The following is a 17,958-nucleotide window of genomic DNA, read 5'->3' on the forward strand; positions in this document are numbered from 1 at the left end:
GGACGCTATTCTTGTTTGTGATTTTTATATCAGTTTCGGTTTTCAAAGTATTGTCATAAGAAATGTTCACACCAAGGAACATCTTTGTGGTTGTATCTATGATTGATGTAAACCTCAGGAAATTGCTTTGCACATTAATCAAATCCAGTAACTCCTTGGCCTTCTGATGTTCACATTGTTCCATATTATCAATATATCGTCATTATATTGTTTCCACAACACTGTCTCATCTCTTAAGGTGTTCTCTATATTTATGCGTTCAAAGTGGTGGGGATACAGTCAGGTGATACTGGGAGCAAAGGTACTTTCCAAAGAAGCCCCATGCACCTCTAAGTACAAGGTTTTCTCATTTAAAAAAAAAAAATCCTCATCAGGCAGTCGTATGCTGGACTGCTCAAACTGTCTAGGAGTGTTGTGGAGCTATTCTCCAGAGAATGAAAGATCTTCCAAAAAGGAAGGCTGCTATACTAGCTTGAGAAACCAGGCCCAGTGGTAAGATTTACGTTGCAGCGTTTCTGCTCTTGCTGTAACCAATGTCTAATAGTTGCTGTCAGGTCATTAACCCTGGGGCTGGTTCTTTAACCTCTAACTGCTGTAAGTGTGCCTGCTGTAATAGCCCTAATGAAGGGGTCACTTATGCGGTCTTGATGGCCTTAATGAGATAAGATCTTTTGCTTATTGCCAACCTACTAAAACTTTTCATTTTTTTGTTTGATTTGTCGCTCACTTACCAAACAACAACACGTATTCAACTTTCTCTGTGACTACAAACCTGATGCACTAGTTCTTACTGAGACCTGGCTTCATGCAGGCTTATCGCCAGATATTAATGCTACCCTGCCAGCTAACTTATCTCTGGTTCGTTTAGGCAGACAACACAAACGTGGTGGAGGAATCACTATTATTTTTAAAAAGGAGTATACTTGCAAAATTGATGAACTTCAAATTCCTGTTTGTGAAGCTTTGAAATTTACACTTATGCCCAAATTCACATACTCTGGGGTGCTGATTTACTGCCTACCTGGATACCCTGGAAATTAGTGCACCTCTTTACCTGACCTTTTCGTCCCCCATATCTTCCGTATTTCTAATTTTACTCTGGTTGGGGACCATAATCTTCATCTTGAGGATCTGGACAACATCCGCACTAGATCCTATTTCGAGGACTTGAACGTCTTTGAATTGATGCTGCACAGTTACCTTCTCTGGCACACCATGGGGCACCACTTGGATCCCATTTTTTTCAAATATCAAGCATTTGCTGACAGACCCTCCACTTTGACTGTGTTGCTCACTGCAAAGTGTTGGAAGGATGCTGGTGTAAGTCATATTCTGTAGATGCTAAGTCAGAATATATAGAATCACTTAAAGCTTACCACGCTTCTTTTAAGTCTGCCAGTGCCTCATATTATACAGCTAAAATCACTAAGGCACAGAATTACCATAAGACTCTTTAAAGGGGTGAAATAACTTTCGGATGTTAGTAACACCCTATCCAAGCCTTCTCTTTCCCAACAATAATGTGATGAGCTAGCTCTCTTCTTCCCTCACAAAGTGGAACATATTCATTCTCAGCTAGCCAAAGATTTGCTGCTGATAACGGCGATCTCCATGATAGACCTAAAGTAATTTCCAATTACTTGGCATCTAAAACAGAATGAGCTGCTAACTTAAGTGAGTGGTCTCCTCTAGACCGGCCATCCTTTTGTTGGTACCCTGCATTCAATTAAATCTGGCTCTCCACTGGACTATCTTACCCCAGATAAGCGTTTGCCTGTTTGACTCGCCTGTCCTAACGACAATTATGGAGGTTCTGAATACAGGGGCTGGTACCTCAGAGGTGGGAGGATGCTCTAGTTCGCCCTCTATAAAAAATAAAAGCCAATTTGACTACTGACTGTCTCTCAAACCTCTGCCCCATTTCCTTGCTATCTATTTTCTTCAAAGTGCTGGAGAAGCATGTCAACGCCCAACTCTCCTCGTTTGTTAATGCTCACTATCCTCTCCACCCTTCCCAGTCGGGTTTCATGGCTGGGCACAGCACTGAGTCCGCCCTTTTGGGTGCGACAGAACATCTGACAATTCCAGGATGAGGGAGGTACTGGCGCACTATTCTTACTGGACTTGAGCGTGGCTTTTGACACAAGTGTCCCACTCTATCCTGGTTCATAGGCTGGAGTCAATAGGCATGACTGATTTAGCCCTTGGGTGGCTTATCTCCTTCTTAAAGGATCACATGTTTCAAGTTTCCTTTTCCAACGTGAGGTCCCAAGCACAAATCTGGACTTCTGATGTCCTGCAGGGATCCATTTCATGCCCCTTACTGGTCAAAAACTATGTATGTCTTTTGGCGAACCTAATAGAGATATGTGGTCCCACTCTTTTTTCATATGTTGATGATACTCAGAACTGCATCTGGGGATGACAAATTCCCGCTTGGTTGAATTAAAACTCATTTAAATTTAACAGTGAAAAGACTGAGGTCCAAGTTCTAGGCACCAAGTGCTTCATTTAGGGTGCCAAACACTGGCCAGAATTTCTAGGGACCCCTCCCACTCCGGTATCCTACTCCCACCGGATTTTCATGTTGATTATAAGCTCTCTATTAAGCTGCAGATAGCTAAGGTAACTGCAGCTTGTTTTGCAGTCCTTAAATGGTTGAAAAAGATTTTGTGACTCTTTAGCGGCCCAGAGGACCTTTATTCAGGCACTGGTTATTTTCTGCCTGCACTACGGCTATGTGCTGTATTCAGGCGCATATAAGTTGTCTATACAGCGCCTGCAAATTGTTCAGAACTCCGCTGCCAAGCTGCTTTATCACTTACCCAGATATGTTTCTCATTTGCTTAAAGAACTTCATTAGCTTAAGGTGTCCAAATGCATTGAATTCAAAGCATTGAGCTATATTTTCAAGGCCAAATTTGGCCTGGGACCGCTCTACATTCAGGAACTAGTAGCTCCCTATAAGCCCACTTGGCTATTAACCACATCGATGCTAGTGTTATTTTCCTGCTGTGCTGACTTCTCAGGATTACCATTGTTCATGACGAGCTCAGCTCGTCATGAGTGTATGGAGGTGTACATCATGACGAGCTGAGCTCGTCATGAGTGTCCAAGGAGTTAAGATCCTCGACCCAAGGCATGTTGCACCCTGTTTTCGCTTAACCCGTATGAAGGGCCATTCCTTTGCCCATCAGGGCCCTAAGCTCTGGAATTCTTTACCGGGCTACCTAAGGAACTGTCAATCATTTCTCACTTTCCGTTAAATGTTGAAAACTTAGCTATTCTGAAATCTGCATTGTGGGACAGCATATCTGTGACTGTCTTATGGCAGGAAACCCTTTGGGGTAGCTGTGCGCACTACAAGTTGCTAATAATAGTAATGTTTTGTGCCCTTCAGATGTGTTAAAATCCGCTCCACCGTTGGACGCAGTAAAATATTACTGAACTTCGATAGAGTTTCTAGGATGGAATTTATCCCAGATTCTAATGAACTGCTGGGTACAGGTGTTCTATTCTTGTGGATTTTTGGAAGGTTATAAAACGCAGGTACCACTAGGGCATCTGCTATTGGAAATTCAGCTTTCCTTTTTGATATCCATCTATGGACTTCGCCTTCTTCAACAAAGAAAACCATTTCCCTCAGTAAGGATTCTACTGAGTTGCTCTCGAACTTCTTATAATTCCTTTTTATTACCTAAAAATAGGACATTTCCCCCATGTAATCCTTTTCCATTTTGTACAACTATTGCAACACCCTTATCAGCAGGTTTTATTAGCAATTCACACTCTGAGATGCCAATTTTTCAGATTTTGACATATTCTGAAAAGTATGCGGACTCCAAATTTAAATGGATTTCCAAATTGTAGGACTTCCTGTTCAAACAGATATCAGACTTATAGATGGTATAAACTTCACTCTTTTTCAAACCAGAATCTTATTTCTTATCATGGAAACATCCTTTCAGTTTCAATTTTTGGAAATTACCGTGTGATTTAAATTTGTCCATTTAAGCAGTAGGGTCAAAACCCAGACCTTTATTCAGTCCTAATATTTGGTGCTCTAAGTGGTTTATCTGACAAATTACAACTAGGTTGACATACCTGTGCCCAGTTGTGTCTTCTTTGTCATGCTTCTAGTATTTACTCTGGACCCCTGTTCTGCCCATTGTACTTTGTGTTATTTTCTTCTTTTTCCTCTGACCTCTCCCATAGCCACTCCCTAAAAAAAGTAAACCTATTTGGGTGCGTAGGGATGCCCTGACTAGGGTGTGGGATTCCTATACCTGCACGCCCAGGACGTATTGTTTGGGGTCAAGGGCAACACATTTTAATTTTTATTTTGTCCACTGGACATGTAGTCCCAACCCCCTGCAGCACATAACCTTTAGCTGCCAGTTTAAAGTGGCACTATATGGACCTATTTAAGAGAATTCGCTGCAACTAAGGTGAGATTTCTATCAATATGTTTGAACTGTTCAAACTTGTGTATGCATGGTCCATTAATGCAAAGCCTTTATTATCAGGGTGAGCTCCCTCCGGAAATGAAGTGAGCTGTGAGTTTGTCTTGCATTACTGACAGTGGTCACTGAACAAAAATGAGTTCACAAAGATTAACAATTTAAGCCTACTTGTAATGCCCTGATTAGCTGCAAATAGGTGCAGAAACTTGAAACTAAGATTGGTGATCGCTTTCAAAACAAAATCGCCAAAAAATGAGTCTAGAAAAAAAACTTTTGCTAAACTAATGTGCAATTAAAAGTATAATTTTGTTGAAGCGTCGTTTGGTGAAACCGGTTTGTTAAATGCCAATATTTCCAGTCAAGTTTCCCAATGGAGAATCGGTGTAAGACCAATTTCAGCAAAATTATGGGAAACATCCAAATAAACAACCATTGCCAAAGTCAATACGTCTTCCTTAGATTACCACCCTGATAGTTTTGCCAGTGTATGTTTTATTTAGACCTGGTTTTTGCAAACTGTTATTTTTTAGGGGGGGGGGGCAGGGTGTGTGTGTGTGTGTGTGTATATAGCTAAATGATATAATTTGTAATTCATGAGTGATGTAATATGTGAGTTCATAAGCACTGCATGGCTGGGGACAAGGTATAGTTATCTCAGTAAACTATAACTAGTGAATTTCAGTGGGAATTTTCGCGCTCTGCGGATGAAATGAAGAGTGGGCGGGGTTCGGACGGCCCCCGGCCGTCCTCCGCACACGCTCACCATGACGTGTGACGGCCGGGGGCAATCCGCAGCATGCAAGAGGTTGATACAAGGCCTAAACATGACATCACTTTAACCTTGGTGTTGTTTTCCCTATTACTTTTTTTAGTTTAAAAAAAATGTATGTAAAGTTAGATAGTGGGTATGTATATGTGTGTATGTGTGTATATATATGTATATGTATATGTGTATATATATATATATATATATATATATGTATATATATATATATCTCTCTCTTGCGAGCAGATTCTATGCAGCACCCGCCGCAAGAGTGCAAACAGCGCCTTTGATAGAACTTTGAGCCCCGCAGCAGAACTGCACGCGCTGAGCACCGCCATGCGACAACTTGGGAGGAGTTAGCAAACATCCAGTTTGCTGGGTTCACGGACATCATTCCGTCCCCTACCCCATCACCGAGTCGTCGCCTGGCTGGCGAGGGGATGCCTAGAGGATGCTTTTGAGGTGCAGCACAAGCAGACGGGTAACAGAGCATCAGCGGCATTTATCTCAGCTGGAATACAAGTTCCATAAGGCATCGTGCATCCAGTACCGCCCAATCAGGGGCGTGCCATATATGTATGTAGAGCTGTTTCCGGCCTTCCTGAAATCTACTCGTCGTCCTCTGAGGAAGAGGGACTACACCCTCGAAACGCGTCTGGACTAAAGACGAAACAGGACTTTCATCAATTTCCCCGTCCTTGACAGCTATCCAAGCACTCTGCCCATTAAAGCAACCTTGAAACATCCCCGCGAGTGTGCAGTGATTCCTTCACGTGAGCGGCATATATATATATATATATATATATATATATATATATATCTCCTACTGGCGGTCGCCAGTAGGTAGTTATAGTTAGGATTGTTTTCCATAGGAAATCCACAACATTCTATTGGGAATAACTTTGGTGCCAGTTGAGGAATCTGCCTGTAATTTTCCTTAAATTTGCCTCGCTCCGCTCCTTTCCTGGAAGTTTGGGGGGATTCATCATGCTGGGGCCGAGATAAAAGGGGGGGTCCCAAAACGTGTTTTCCCCATGTTAATTTCCATAGGGCGGTTGGACTCACTTTTAGCCCGAACGGCTGAATGGATTTCCACCAAACTTGGCAAAATTGTAGGGACTGGTAGCCCGATGTGCCTTTGCTATGTCTCAAGATATGTGCTCCAGTGGATTTTGAGTAATTTAGGTTAAAAAATATATATATATCTATATGTGCGCCCCGGTACGCACACCGGGGCGTGCTCCAGCGCGCTACGCGAGTTTGCGAGCGGAAAGCTGATTGGCTCTCGGGTGTCTGTCAACATTCCAAACAGTCCGGAGCGGCCGCCATCTTGTGTCTCGGTAGGATCGAGACACAAGAGGTGGCAAAAACAAAGGGGGAAATGACCAAAAGGGGGCAGGGTAACCCCCCCCCCCCCTGACCCTTTAGGTTTGATGTGGGGGCAAAAACTATTTTTTTTAAAAAAAAATTCGATTTGCGCGTGGGGGGGGGGGGTCGCGGAGAGGAGCGCCCGGTATGCGCACCGGGGAGCGTAGCATGGGGAAAAAAGAATGACAGATTTTTAAAAAAAATTAGCATTTTTTTTATAAATTGGAGGTAGTTTTAAAATACTGTTTTTTTTTTTCTTTTTGTTTTATGTTTTTTTTGTTTTTTGGAACATTTTTTTACTTTTTTTGGCTTTTATAAAACAATTTTATATTTTTTTGTTATTTTTATGGGGACAAACAAAAAACAGGGAATTGTAAACGGCTCAACTGGAGCAAAAAAATCAGGAAAAAATTAAGGTTTTTTTGGGCACTTTTGGTTGTCACCAGCACGGTTGATGAGTTTAATGCTTTGCTCACCATAGGAAATTGTCCTTCCACAAAATTTGCAAACAATTTTGAAATCTCTAAACTGGGTTTGGATGTTTGGGACCATCTCCCTTGTCTCTGGACCCGATGGAGTAGGTTGCTTACTTTGTGAGTTGCTGGGAGAAGATTGGGAAGGGTTTCTGGTCAGGTCTCTGACCTCTGCTGCAGCATAGTTGTTTGGGTGCCGGCGTTGCATGTGGCAAATCATGGTGTTGTTGCCAAAAGAACACTTTTTGGCAGGGTCCCCCTGGAAATAACAGTGCCACAGATCATACAAGTAACCTTTGGTGCATTAACTTTTTTGAGGCCCCTTGGGATTTTAAAAAACTCCCAGACTATGTGCTCCTTTGGCTTATAGGTGGTAGTATCTTCAGGCAGGTACCGCCTCTCCTCCTCCTCCTCCTCTTCTTCTTCACCACTGTGGTGTTGTGGGGGTCCTTGTGGTGGTGGTGGTGGTGGTGGTGGTGGTGGTTGAGATGCTCCTGCTGCTGCTGCTACTGTAGCCATTTCTCAGTACAAATAGGTACAAATAGGTCTGCAAACAGGTCTTCCTAACTCAAAGTACAAAGTGAGAATGAGGAAAAAAGTTGGGGGGTTTCATTATTTGGAAAACAAAACTGTCCTGAACCAATAAAGTGTTATTTTCAGGTCACATGACCCAACGCGCTTACGCTACGCTCCCCGGGGCGCTTACGTAGCGCGATCGTATGTGCTCGAGTACTTCCGGGTGCGCTTACGCCGTGCGTATCACGCGGACGGGCTATGCGATACGTCACGATGATGTTTTCATTCGCGGAAATAGCGCAAACGGGACGCTCAGCGGTACGCGCACCAGGGCGCGCCGGGCCTGCGCTTACCGGTGCGCTCACCGGTACGCGCACCGGGAGCACTCCAGGGCAAAAAAATTAAAATAAATCAACAATATACATTAAAAAAATAGGATTACATAAATATACAATATAGGATTAATTATAAAAAATATTATATTTCATAGCTATAGAAATTTGCTAATTAAAAACCTTTGAAATTCACTGAAAAAAACATAGGTTTGAGGCCCTATATATAGTTAGGAATTAGCATTCAAAAAACCTATGAAATTCACTGAAAGAACCATAGGTTTCACACCAGTTATAGTTAGGAATTAGCATTTAAAAAACCTATTAAATTCACTGAAAAAACCATAGGTTTCACACCAGTTATAGTTAGCTGGAAATTTTACTGACATAAAACCATTGAAATTCCCACGTTATAGTTAGTTGGACACTCTATAACTTGCACGCCTGCAATGCACTGCTGATGACATCACATATTACATCACTCATGACATGGTCAGTGACATCACTCATGACATCACTGATGACACCATCCAGTGTATGTGTCTTTATGAAAAATAAATGTTTTATATATGTATATGTAAAAGTCGATAGAAGAATAAATGTTTTAATAAGTGTGTAAATGGATGTTTTTTTTAAAAAATTGATTGTATAACTGACTTATTAGTATAGCTCAGTGAATAGGTGTATTAGCGAGTAATCTTTAAATATTTAAATATCTGTATCAGTGTTTCACTTTGTGTATAAGTGGCTGCATGGGTTGGTGAGTAGCTACATGTGTGTGTGTATATGGGTTATTAGATGGTTTTTTTGTATCAGTATGAGTGTGTGTATGGTTTGGTGGGGGTATTACTTAGCACATAGATGCATCAATGACTGACTCACTGTTTGTATGTGTTTTGAAGACCGCATATGTGCAGGACTGTATGGGTGGATGAGTGTGTATATATGTGTGTGTTAGTGAGTGAATGACTGTCTCACTAGTGTCTTTATCAGTACAGTAACGACATATGTTTTAATCTAGTATATGTGAGTATTGATGTATGGTATGTCACTGTTACAACGCAACTTTTACGTCGTAATGCTGTTACAACGCAGCTATTACAACGCTGGTTCCATTACATCGGATGCTATTACAACGCAGGATATTACATAGCAGATGCTATTACAACGCATACCATTACATCGTAAGTATTGGTAAGTATATAATTTTTTATTTTATTTAATATTATGTAATTAATTTAATTATTTTTAATTATAAATAAATATATTTATTTATGTTTTTTATTATTATAAATTAAATATATTAATTTAATTAATTTTTATAATAAGTATGAGTATAGGAGTATATGTTTTGGGGTACTGAGGTATATGTTTTGGGGTGTTTGGGTATTTTTAGGTTTCAGGGCTGGGTTTGGGTTTTGGGGTACAGGGGTTTTAGGGCAGTGTTTGGGTTTTGGGGTACAGGGGTGTTTTTAGGTTTTAGGGCAGGGTTTGGGTTTTGGGGTACAGGGGTGTTTTTAGGTTTCAGGGCAGGGTTTGGGTTTTGGGGTACAGGGGTGTTTTTAGGTTTCAGGGCAGCGTTTGGGTTTTGGGGTACAGGGGTGTTTTTAGGTTTCAGGGCAGGGTTTGGGTTTTGGGGTACAGGGGTGTTAGGTTTCAGGGCAGCGTTTGGGTTTTGGGGTACAGGGGTGTTTTTAGGTTTCAGGGCAGGGTTTGGGTTTTGGGGTACAGGGGTGTTAGGTTTCAGGGCAGGGTTTGGGTTTTGGGTTACAGGGGTGTTTTTAGGTTTCAGGGCAGGGTTTGGGTTTTGGGGTACAGGGGTGTTTTTAGGTTTCAGGGCAGGGTTTGGGTTTTGGGGTACAGGGGTGTTTTTAGGTTTCAGGGCAGGGTTTGTGTTTTGGGGTACAGGGGTCTTTTTAGGTTTTAGGGCAGGGTTTGGGTTTTGGGGTACAGGGGTGCTTTTAGGTTTCAGGGTTTGGGTTTTGGGGTACAGGGGTGTTTTTAGGTTTTAGGGCAGGGTTTGGGTTTTGGGGTACAGGGGTGTTTTTAGGTTTTAGGGCAGGGTTTGGGTTTTGGGGTACAGGGGTGTTTTTAGGTTTCAGGGCAGGGTTTGGGTTTTGGGGTACAGGGGTATTTTTAGGTTTTAGGGCAGGGTTTGGGTTTTGGGGTACAGGGGTATTTTAGGGTTCAGGGGTAGGTTTGTGTTTAGGGCTGATTAAATTATATTTACCATTTATAAATTAATTAAAATACATTTATTAAATTAAATTAATTATATTATATTAATTACATTTTTTAATTAAATTAATAAAATAAAATAAATTATTTTAATTAATTTTAATGTAATTACTATTTAAAAAATATTTAAATCAAATTAATTTCATTATATTTTTTAAATAAAATTAATTATAATTTTTTTTCTCAAATTAAATTAAATAAATTGATTTTAATTTTTTACATTAAATTAATTACTATTTTAAAATGTATTTTAATTAAATTAATTAAATTAAATTAATTAAATTCACTTAATTACATTTTTTTTAAAAAGGTATACTTACCTATACTTACGATGTAATGCCATGCGTTGTAATAGCATCTGCTATGTAATGCCATGCGTTGTAATGGCATCCGATGTAATGGATCCTGCGTTGTAAAAATTCCGATGTAACGGAATGCGATGTAAAAAACCGCGTTGTACTGACACCAATCCTGATGTATATAAGTGAGTATATGTGAGAGTCAGAGATTGTAAGAGTTCCTGTTTAAATAAGTATGTGTTTCTATAAGTGATTGTTTAAGAGAGTAAGTATGTGTAAGTTTCCTTAGAAGTAAGGTGGTAGTGTGTGTATAGTTGTATATGCAAATAAATGGATGTTCAATAGTTTATTTGCATGTGTGAGTGTGTGTGAGTAACTTTTGGATGACTGTCGGTGTGTAACAGGATGTATAGGTGCATCACTACATATGATGAGTGAGTATATGTATGAGTGACTATAAAGAACTGTTGGTGAATGAGTGGATGTGTATATAGATGGTGGAATTTCTGAATTGGTTGTTGTAACTGGTATGGGTATCTCCCATTTTTAAAAAAAATAATTTCTATTTTTGAATGTGTTTCAAGGGTTACATTACACTGAAAGGAGGTCTGTCACTCTGTCACAAGGATGGAGTCATCAGTGATGTCATGAGTAATGTCATGAGTAATGTCATGAGTGATGTAATATGTGACGTCATCAGCAGTGCATTGCAGGCGCGCAAGTTATAGTGAGTCCAACTAACTATAGCGTGGGAATTTCAATGGTTTTATGTCAGTAACATTTCCAGCTAACTATAACTGGTGTGAAACCTATGGTTTTTTTCAGTGAATATATATATATATATATATATATATATATATATATATATATATATATATACACACATACACACATACATACCCACACCCACCCCTCCACCATTGCCGGTACAGAGATCATCGGCTGTCGTGGGCGGTCCGAGTAGGGTAACTGGTATCCCAATAAATTCACTCCCAACACACTTCCTGATGAGGATGATGCTCGGACACCCGGGTTAACTTGCAAGTAAAATTTATTTTAGGCAAGTAGAAAAACGACGCGTTTCGCCATTATGGCTTGCTCACGAGCGTGAGCAAGCCGTAATGGTGAAAAGCGTCGTTTTTCTACTTGCCTATAATAAATTTCACTTGCAAGTTAACCCGGGTGTCCGAGCATCATCCTTATCAGGAAGTGTGTTGGAGTGAAATATATATATATATCTCCAATAAAGATGACCCCATGTGCGGTTCAAAAGTTTGATTTCAAACTGCCACCATCAAACGTGTTTCGACTGTAAAACAGTCTTGTTCACTGATAGCGAGAACAATGAACGCGGACATTTTTAAAGTGCATTACGTGCTCCAAAACCAAGTCAGATGACCAAACTACAAACGTGATTGTGAAGACAGACTCGTAGTTTTTCAATACACCGGCGTAGTACACAGATAAAACCAATATATAACTTCGATCGCAATTTATAGAATATTTAATTATGCTCTCCATAATTAATTGTAAAAGGAAAGCCATACATATCCAGTATCTACATATTTTTTGTAGAACACTCATATACATTACTAGTCATTACGATCTTCGCATTATTTACCGTCTGTTGTGACAACATGCTTCAGTAGGTGAGCGTTACATTCCAAGCATTCACTGTACATCAAATCGTTAATTTAGCTCAAGTGAGCTAAATGTCATCACACTTCCTTTATATAAATTCAAATATAAATTCAATTTTCCTTCAGAGATAATTTCATAATTGCCCCAAGTGGGCCTACATGGTTAATCCATTGCGAAATCATTAATTGATTTGCCTGTCTAAACGGCGTGTTTTTATAAAGTTTGATAAATGTATAGTGTATACTTTTATGGTTGTAATAACCCAAATAAAGTTTTAATGACTGACTGACTGACTGACTGACCCTTCCTCTGAGGTGTTGAAAGTTTCATTTAATCTTTAGAAATTCGATTTGCTAATGGCTAAAAATCATTCGCAAATCCATTAGATCCCAAACTGTAGACTTATTGCTACCTATTCTTTAAAATATACCTACAGTGGATTTTGCCTTCACCCTGTGACGTCAACCCTCAACTCATACTTTTAGCTGTTTGGTGTGATTTTCTGAACTCTTGTGAGTGCATCCTTAGGAATGCACGAGGAACTACTCTGTAATTTACTCCGAATTATCATACCATTTACTTTCTGTACTTAATCTCCTATTAGCATTTTATACAAAAAGCAGTCTTTTTATGGCACTCTTTCCTCCGCACTGGCAAAGTTAGTCTAGCTTTAACGTGCTAAACAGCATTTGTGCATGCACCACATGCAAATAGCACTTGTAAGTGTCCGTTTGTTTGCATTGGCACTAAAATGCATACACATTATGCCAATGCTTTTTCCGGATTGGAGAACAGTCCTGAACCCAACAAGAGCAGCACGTAGAAAAGTAAACCGCAAGTCCACGCTTTAACCTCCAGATGGCAGCAGACCATTAAACATGCATTTCCTTCCATTCACTGAAAATCATAATAAAAGTTTATACGAGAAGGCAGCCAAAGCATAGAAATATGTTCAATGTTTTTTACATTTAGACTACACTGTGGTTACAGAGTGAAATACATTTTATTAAAAAAAAATGTTGTCTTTTTTTTTTATATAGCGCGAACTTGACCTGAAAGTATCAGGTATCAGAGCACTTTACATGAGCACCAGTTGCGTTACACAAGAACACATTCATTTTTTGTAGGCACGGGGAGATTAAGGGCCAGATGTATCAACACATTTCCCCATAGACCTAGAATGGGCAAAACCCTTTGATACATCTGGCCCTAAGTGATTTGTCCAGAATCACAGGATGATTAGATTCATTGCCGAGACTAGAACTCTGTTCCCCAGATTAGGAATCGACCGTCCTAGCCATTATGCTACATCCTCTATTTGCGTTGTGCACAGTATGATTCACAGGCGTTATATTTCAATAACGGCAAAAGTGGTCAGTATGAAGAAATAAGCTGGTGCAACAAGCAGCTATATACAGATGATTGTTAGCAGCCTACATGTAAATTGCTCTTGAAGTGTTATTACGAAGCAAGGACTGACAAAGCCAGTAGGTGTGGCTTTATGGTGCATGAACGCGTGTGCGCATGTATTATCACATTAAAGTCAAACGTTTCTAGTGGACTCCTCCCTTCCCTTCACTGCACAGCTCTGCCTGGTAGCTGCTGTTACCCCCGTTGCTGCAGCTGACCAACGGGTCAGGAGTTTGAGGCTCTCCTCCACTCGCAGGCCCCTGCCTGAGCCTCATATCTGGTGGTCTAGTAGTAGAGCTTTACTGCTCTGCTGCTGGACTGCCCTTCTGTCTCTTTTTTCTGCTTTCCTCTACCTCTTTTGCCTTCCTTCTTCTTTTTGCATGTTTGCACTTTTTTACGCTTCTCGCAACTTTTGATGCTGTGATCCCCCGTGGTCACAACCCCCTCCAAGGACCCTTACTGCCTCCCAGCTGGCCAGCCATTCCCCCACACATTACTTGATGGTGGCAACTGCACAGCTGTGCTAAATGCCTCCCAAAGGCAAGCCAGTCTCTGCCTATCCATGCCTTGACTGCACCCATCTCCGGGGACCCTGGTTCAAGGACTTTCCACCGATACGACACCAGCCCACTCTGCAACCTCAACACAGGACACCACACCGCCTGCCACCTCGTGTCACTGAAGGACACCCACGGACCCTTCTCCTGCCTGAATTGCAGCCAAAACCTTGCCCCCCCCCCCAACACACCAACTTGTCGCCCAGCTGACTAACAGCGCACCCGACCAGCTCAACTGCATCCTCCTCAACAAGCTCGCTCACTCAACAAACCTGCCACAGAAATCTGGAACCTCCTTGATGCTGCCTTCTTCACGGAAACCCAGACCAACCCCATCTCTTGTCCGGACATTACCACCGCCATCCCTGATGGCTACAAAATAACCAGCAAGAACTACGCCAACCGACCAGGAGGAGGCATCACCATCTTTCACAAGAACAACCTCTGTCTGACCACTCACTCGAATGACATAACAACAACCATGGAACACTTCCATTTCTAGATCCAGACCAACCCCAACTTCACCCTCTGTGGCACCCTCATCTACAGGCCTCCTGACCCCCGGCCGCCTTTCACCGACGCCATCGTAGACCTCATCGCACCCCAGGCTCTCGCATACACCGATTACATCCTACTCGGCAACCTCCGCTTCCTTCTGGACAATGCCAGTGGCCAGAACACTACACCCCTTCTGGAGAACCTCGCAAACATCGGACTCAAGCAGCTAGTCACCGTTCCGACCCACACAGCTAGACACCCACTCTTCCCCATCTTTTTTGTCAGCGGCAACATCACCTATGGCCACACCATCAAACTCCTTTGTACCAACCACCAACTGAGTGAACTTCACTTTCGACACTCCCACCATTCACCACTGCTCTCACAGCCCTCCCGTTGTATTTGGATCAAGGCCACCAAACAGCTCATCGCCTTCCTCAACACTACCACACTGCCGACATCAACAGACGCCAGCACTTCAGCACGCAACCTTCATGGATGGATCTCCAACTGCCCTGACACTCTGGTGCCCTTCAAGAAGGAACAAGGCAATCAACACTCCAAGAAAGCCAGCTGGGTCACCTCCGCCCTCCACTAGTCCGGACGCACCTGTAAATTACTCGAGAAGAGATGGAGGAACAAGAAAACCCCAGAAACCTATGCAGCCTTCAAAACCGCCATCAACGCACACCACCTCCTCCTCAAAACCACAAAGAAAATGTCCCTCCAAGACCGAATCATCGCCAATGCACACAACAGCAAAGAACTCTTTGACATCGTTGAGGAGCTTGCCAGGCCCAACAGCGAGAACACAGACGTCCCACCCTCCCAAGACCTCTGCAGCAAATTCTGCACCTTCTTCCACCACAAAATGGGGGTAATCTGCCACCCCTTCGACATCAAAGACAGTGCCACAACTCCCATCACCACTGCGCGCAACCATGCCGCACTCCAACAGATCCCGCTCAACTGGACTCCGCTTTCCACAGACGACGCCCTTAAGACCATGAAGAGCATCCACTCCGGAGCCCTATCGGAACCCTGCCCATATCACATCTTCCATAGAGCAGCCACCTCCATCACCCCAGAGTTTTGCCGCACCATCAACTGCTCCATCGAAACTGCCACCTTCCCTGACAACTGGAAACATGCAGAGATCAACCCCCTGCCGAAGAAGCCATCTGCCGACCTGACAGACCTCAAGAACCGTGGACCCATCTCCCGCCTCACCCTTCCCTGCCAAGGTCATAGAGTAGGCCATCAATGCCCAACTCTGAGTTCATCGAAGAGAACCACTTCCTTGACATCTCTCAGTCCCGCTTGCAAAGTAACCACAGCACCGAGATCGCACTCCTCGCCGGCACCGACGACATCCGCTCTCTCCTCAACCACAACAAAACCGCAGCCCAAATCCTATTGGACCTCTTGGCTGCCTTCGATACCTTATCCCACTGCACCCTAATTACAATACTCCAATACGCTGGCATCCTGCACTGGATCCACTCCTTCCTTAACGGCAGAACACAGCGAGTTAGACTACCTCTGTTCCTCTCAGAACCTACAGACATCAGCTGCAGAGTGCCCCTCCCTGAGCCCCACCCTCTTTAACGCCTACATGGCCCCCCTTGTGGCCATTGTAAGACCTCACGGGCTCAACATCGTCTCCTATGCATACAACACCCAGCTGATCCTCTCCCTCACCAACCAATCCACAGCCGCCAGAACCAACTTTCCCAGCTTAATGAAGGCCGTTGCCACCTAGATGAAAGATAGCTGTCTCAGGCTCAACTCGGACAAGACCCAAGTACTCATCCTGGGATCCGCCCCTTCAGCTTGGGACGACTCCTGGTCGGACACCCTAACCCTCCACCTCAGGCAATCCCCGTCGCTGACACAATTCAGAAAGGATCACAAGACACTTACAGAACTTGCACTATTTGTGGCAAAACATATTGGGACCTAGTCACAAACTGCTTTTAGTAGTTTATAAAGTTGTACTGCTCATGTACTACAAAATGCTATTAGCAAACCTACGTGTGAAGACCTTCACTGCCACCTCTTATGATTTTTGGCGAAGATCTCCGTTTTAGTGTTGAATGTGGGAGGCACATGGGGTAGTGGCTGTAAAATGCGGAACTCTTCTAAATAGGAGGAGGTCAGGGAAATTTAAAGAGGAGTGTAGGTAGGGATATGCTAAAAGAAGGCAACATTTGTATCTATAGCATCCATTTTCCGGTTGTTTTTGTCTCTTCTCACTCCTAAGTTTGTTAACAAACATTGGCAAAACCTTCGGAAGCCAGTGCAAAAGTCGAACCTATTTGCTTTGACGTTACTTGTATTATTACACTATTGTAATGAGCATAACATGGTTTAATGTAGTCTCTCCTCTTTTCAGATTCTGAAGGTGGTTCAGATCTTACAGAAGAGTTTTCGTCAGATGTGGAATCTGCGGACATTGAAAATGCTGCTAGTGATGAAGAGAGCAATCATGAAGCCGATAACCAAGAATGCCCTGGTTCAGGCTGGGCTGATGCAATGGCAAAAATTCTAAATAAGAAGACCCCTGTCAGCCAACCCATCATATTGCTTAAAAACAAAAAACTGCAGCAGGAGAAGGAGAAAGAACGACAAGAAAAGTTGGAGAAAAGGAAGCAGGTGTGTGAATATAGATGCATGATGTTATTTTAAGCGGTCTTCTTAATGATTGAAAAGCAGAGCTCATGCAGCCCTGTCGACAACTAAGCAGGAGTGAATGATTAGTCTTTTATATTGTTTCTGATCTAGTTCTTGTACATCTGAGAGAAACGTGATTAGAGTCTATCAGTTGAATTGGTCACTCACACAAATAGATAAAAATATGCACCTATCATATTAATTATACTGTGATTAATGGTCATGTTTTTGTCAAATAAAACTTATTTTCTGTGCGTTGACTTCCTTGAGGAAGGCAAGAATGTTTAACCTCTTGCATGCTCATGACAAGCTCGGCTCGTCATGAGCCACGGTGCTCCAGTGCTCATGATGAGCTCAGCTCGTCATGGCCAGTGGAACGCTCTGGTGCGGGGAGAATTCCCCCGGTGTGCTGAACGTTCCACGGAGCCAATGCACCTGTGACGAGCTGAGCTCGTCATGAGCACCGGAGCACTGTAGCTCATGACGAGCTCAGCTCGTCATGAGCATGCGGGCGCTGTGCGCGCCCCCCTCCCCCCCAGCACAGCTCGTCAAATTGTGATTTTTTTTTTTTTTTTTTTTTTTTTAAAAGATGTTTCCATTTAAGTATTTTTTTTTGCCTGGTAACAACTTTTCACTTGAAAGATGGGAGTTTTCTCTCCTTAAGGAAAGACTATTGAGCAACCAAAAGGGAGGGTCCCTCCTCTGGCATTGACCAGCAGGATTA

At 42.5% G+C, this 17,958-nt stretch overlaps 1 protein-coding gene across 1 annotated transcript in view; it reads left to right on the forward strand.

Annotated features, from left to right (window-relative positions):
* The window catches only part of RRP15 (ribosomal RNA processing 15 homolog), a 239,079-nt gene that overhangs the window by 19,850 nt on the left and 201,271 nt on the right, over window positions 1-17,958 (forward strand). The window contains exon 2 of the mRNA XM_086927908.1: window positions 16,957-17,216. Within this exon, the coding sequence (XP_086784034.1) occupies window positions 16,957-17,216 (260 nt within the window). The remainder of the gene's footprint in view (window positions 1-16,956; window positions 17,217-17,958) is intronic.

This window comes from Lissotriton vulgaris, chromosome 6 (assembly GCF_964263255.1).
Source record: "Lissotriton vulgaris chromosome 6, aLisVul1.2, whole genome shotgun sequence".
Taxonomy (NCBI): Eukaryota; Metazoa; Chordata; class Amphibia; order Caudata; family Salamandridae; genus Lissotriton; species Lissotriton vulgaris.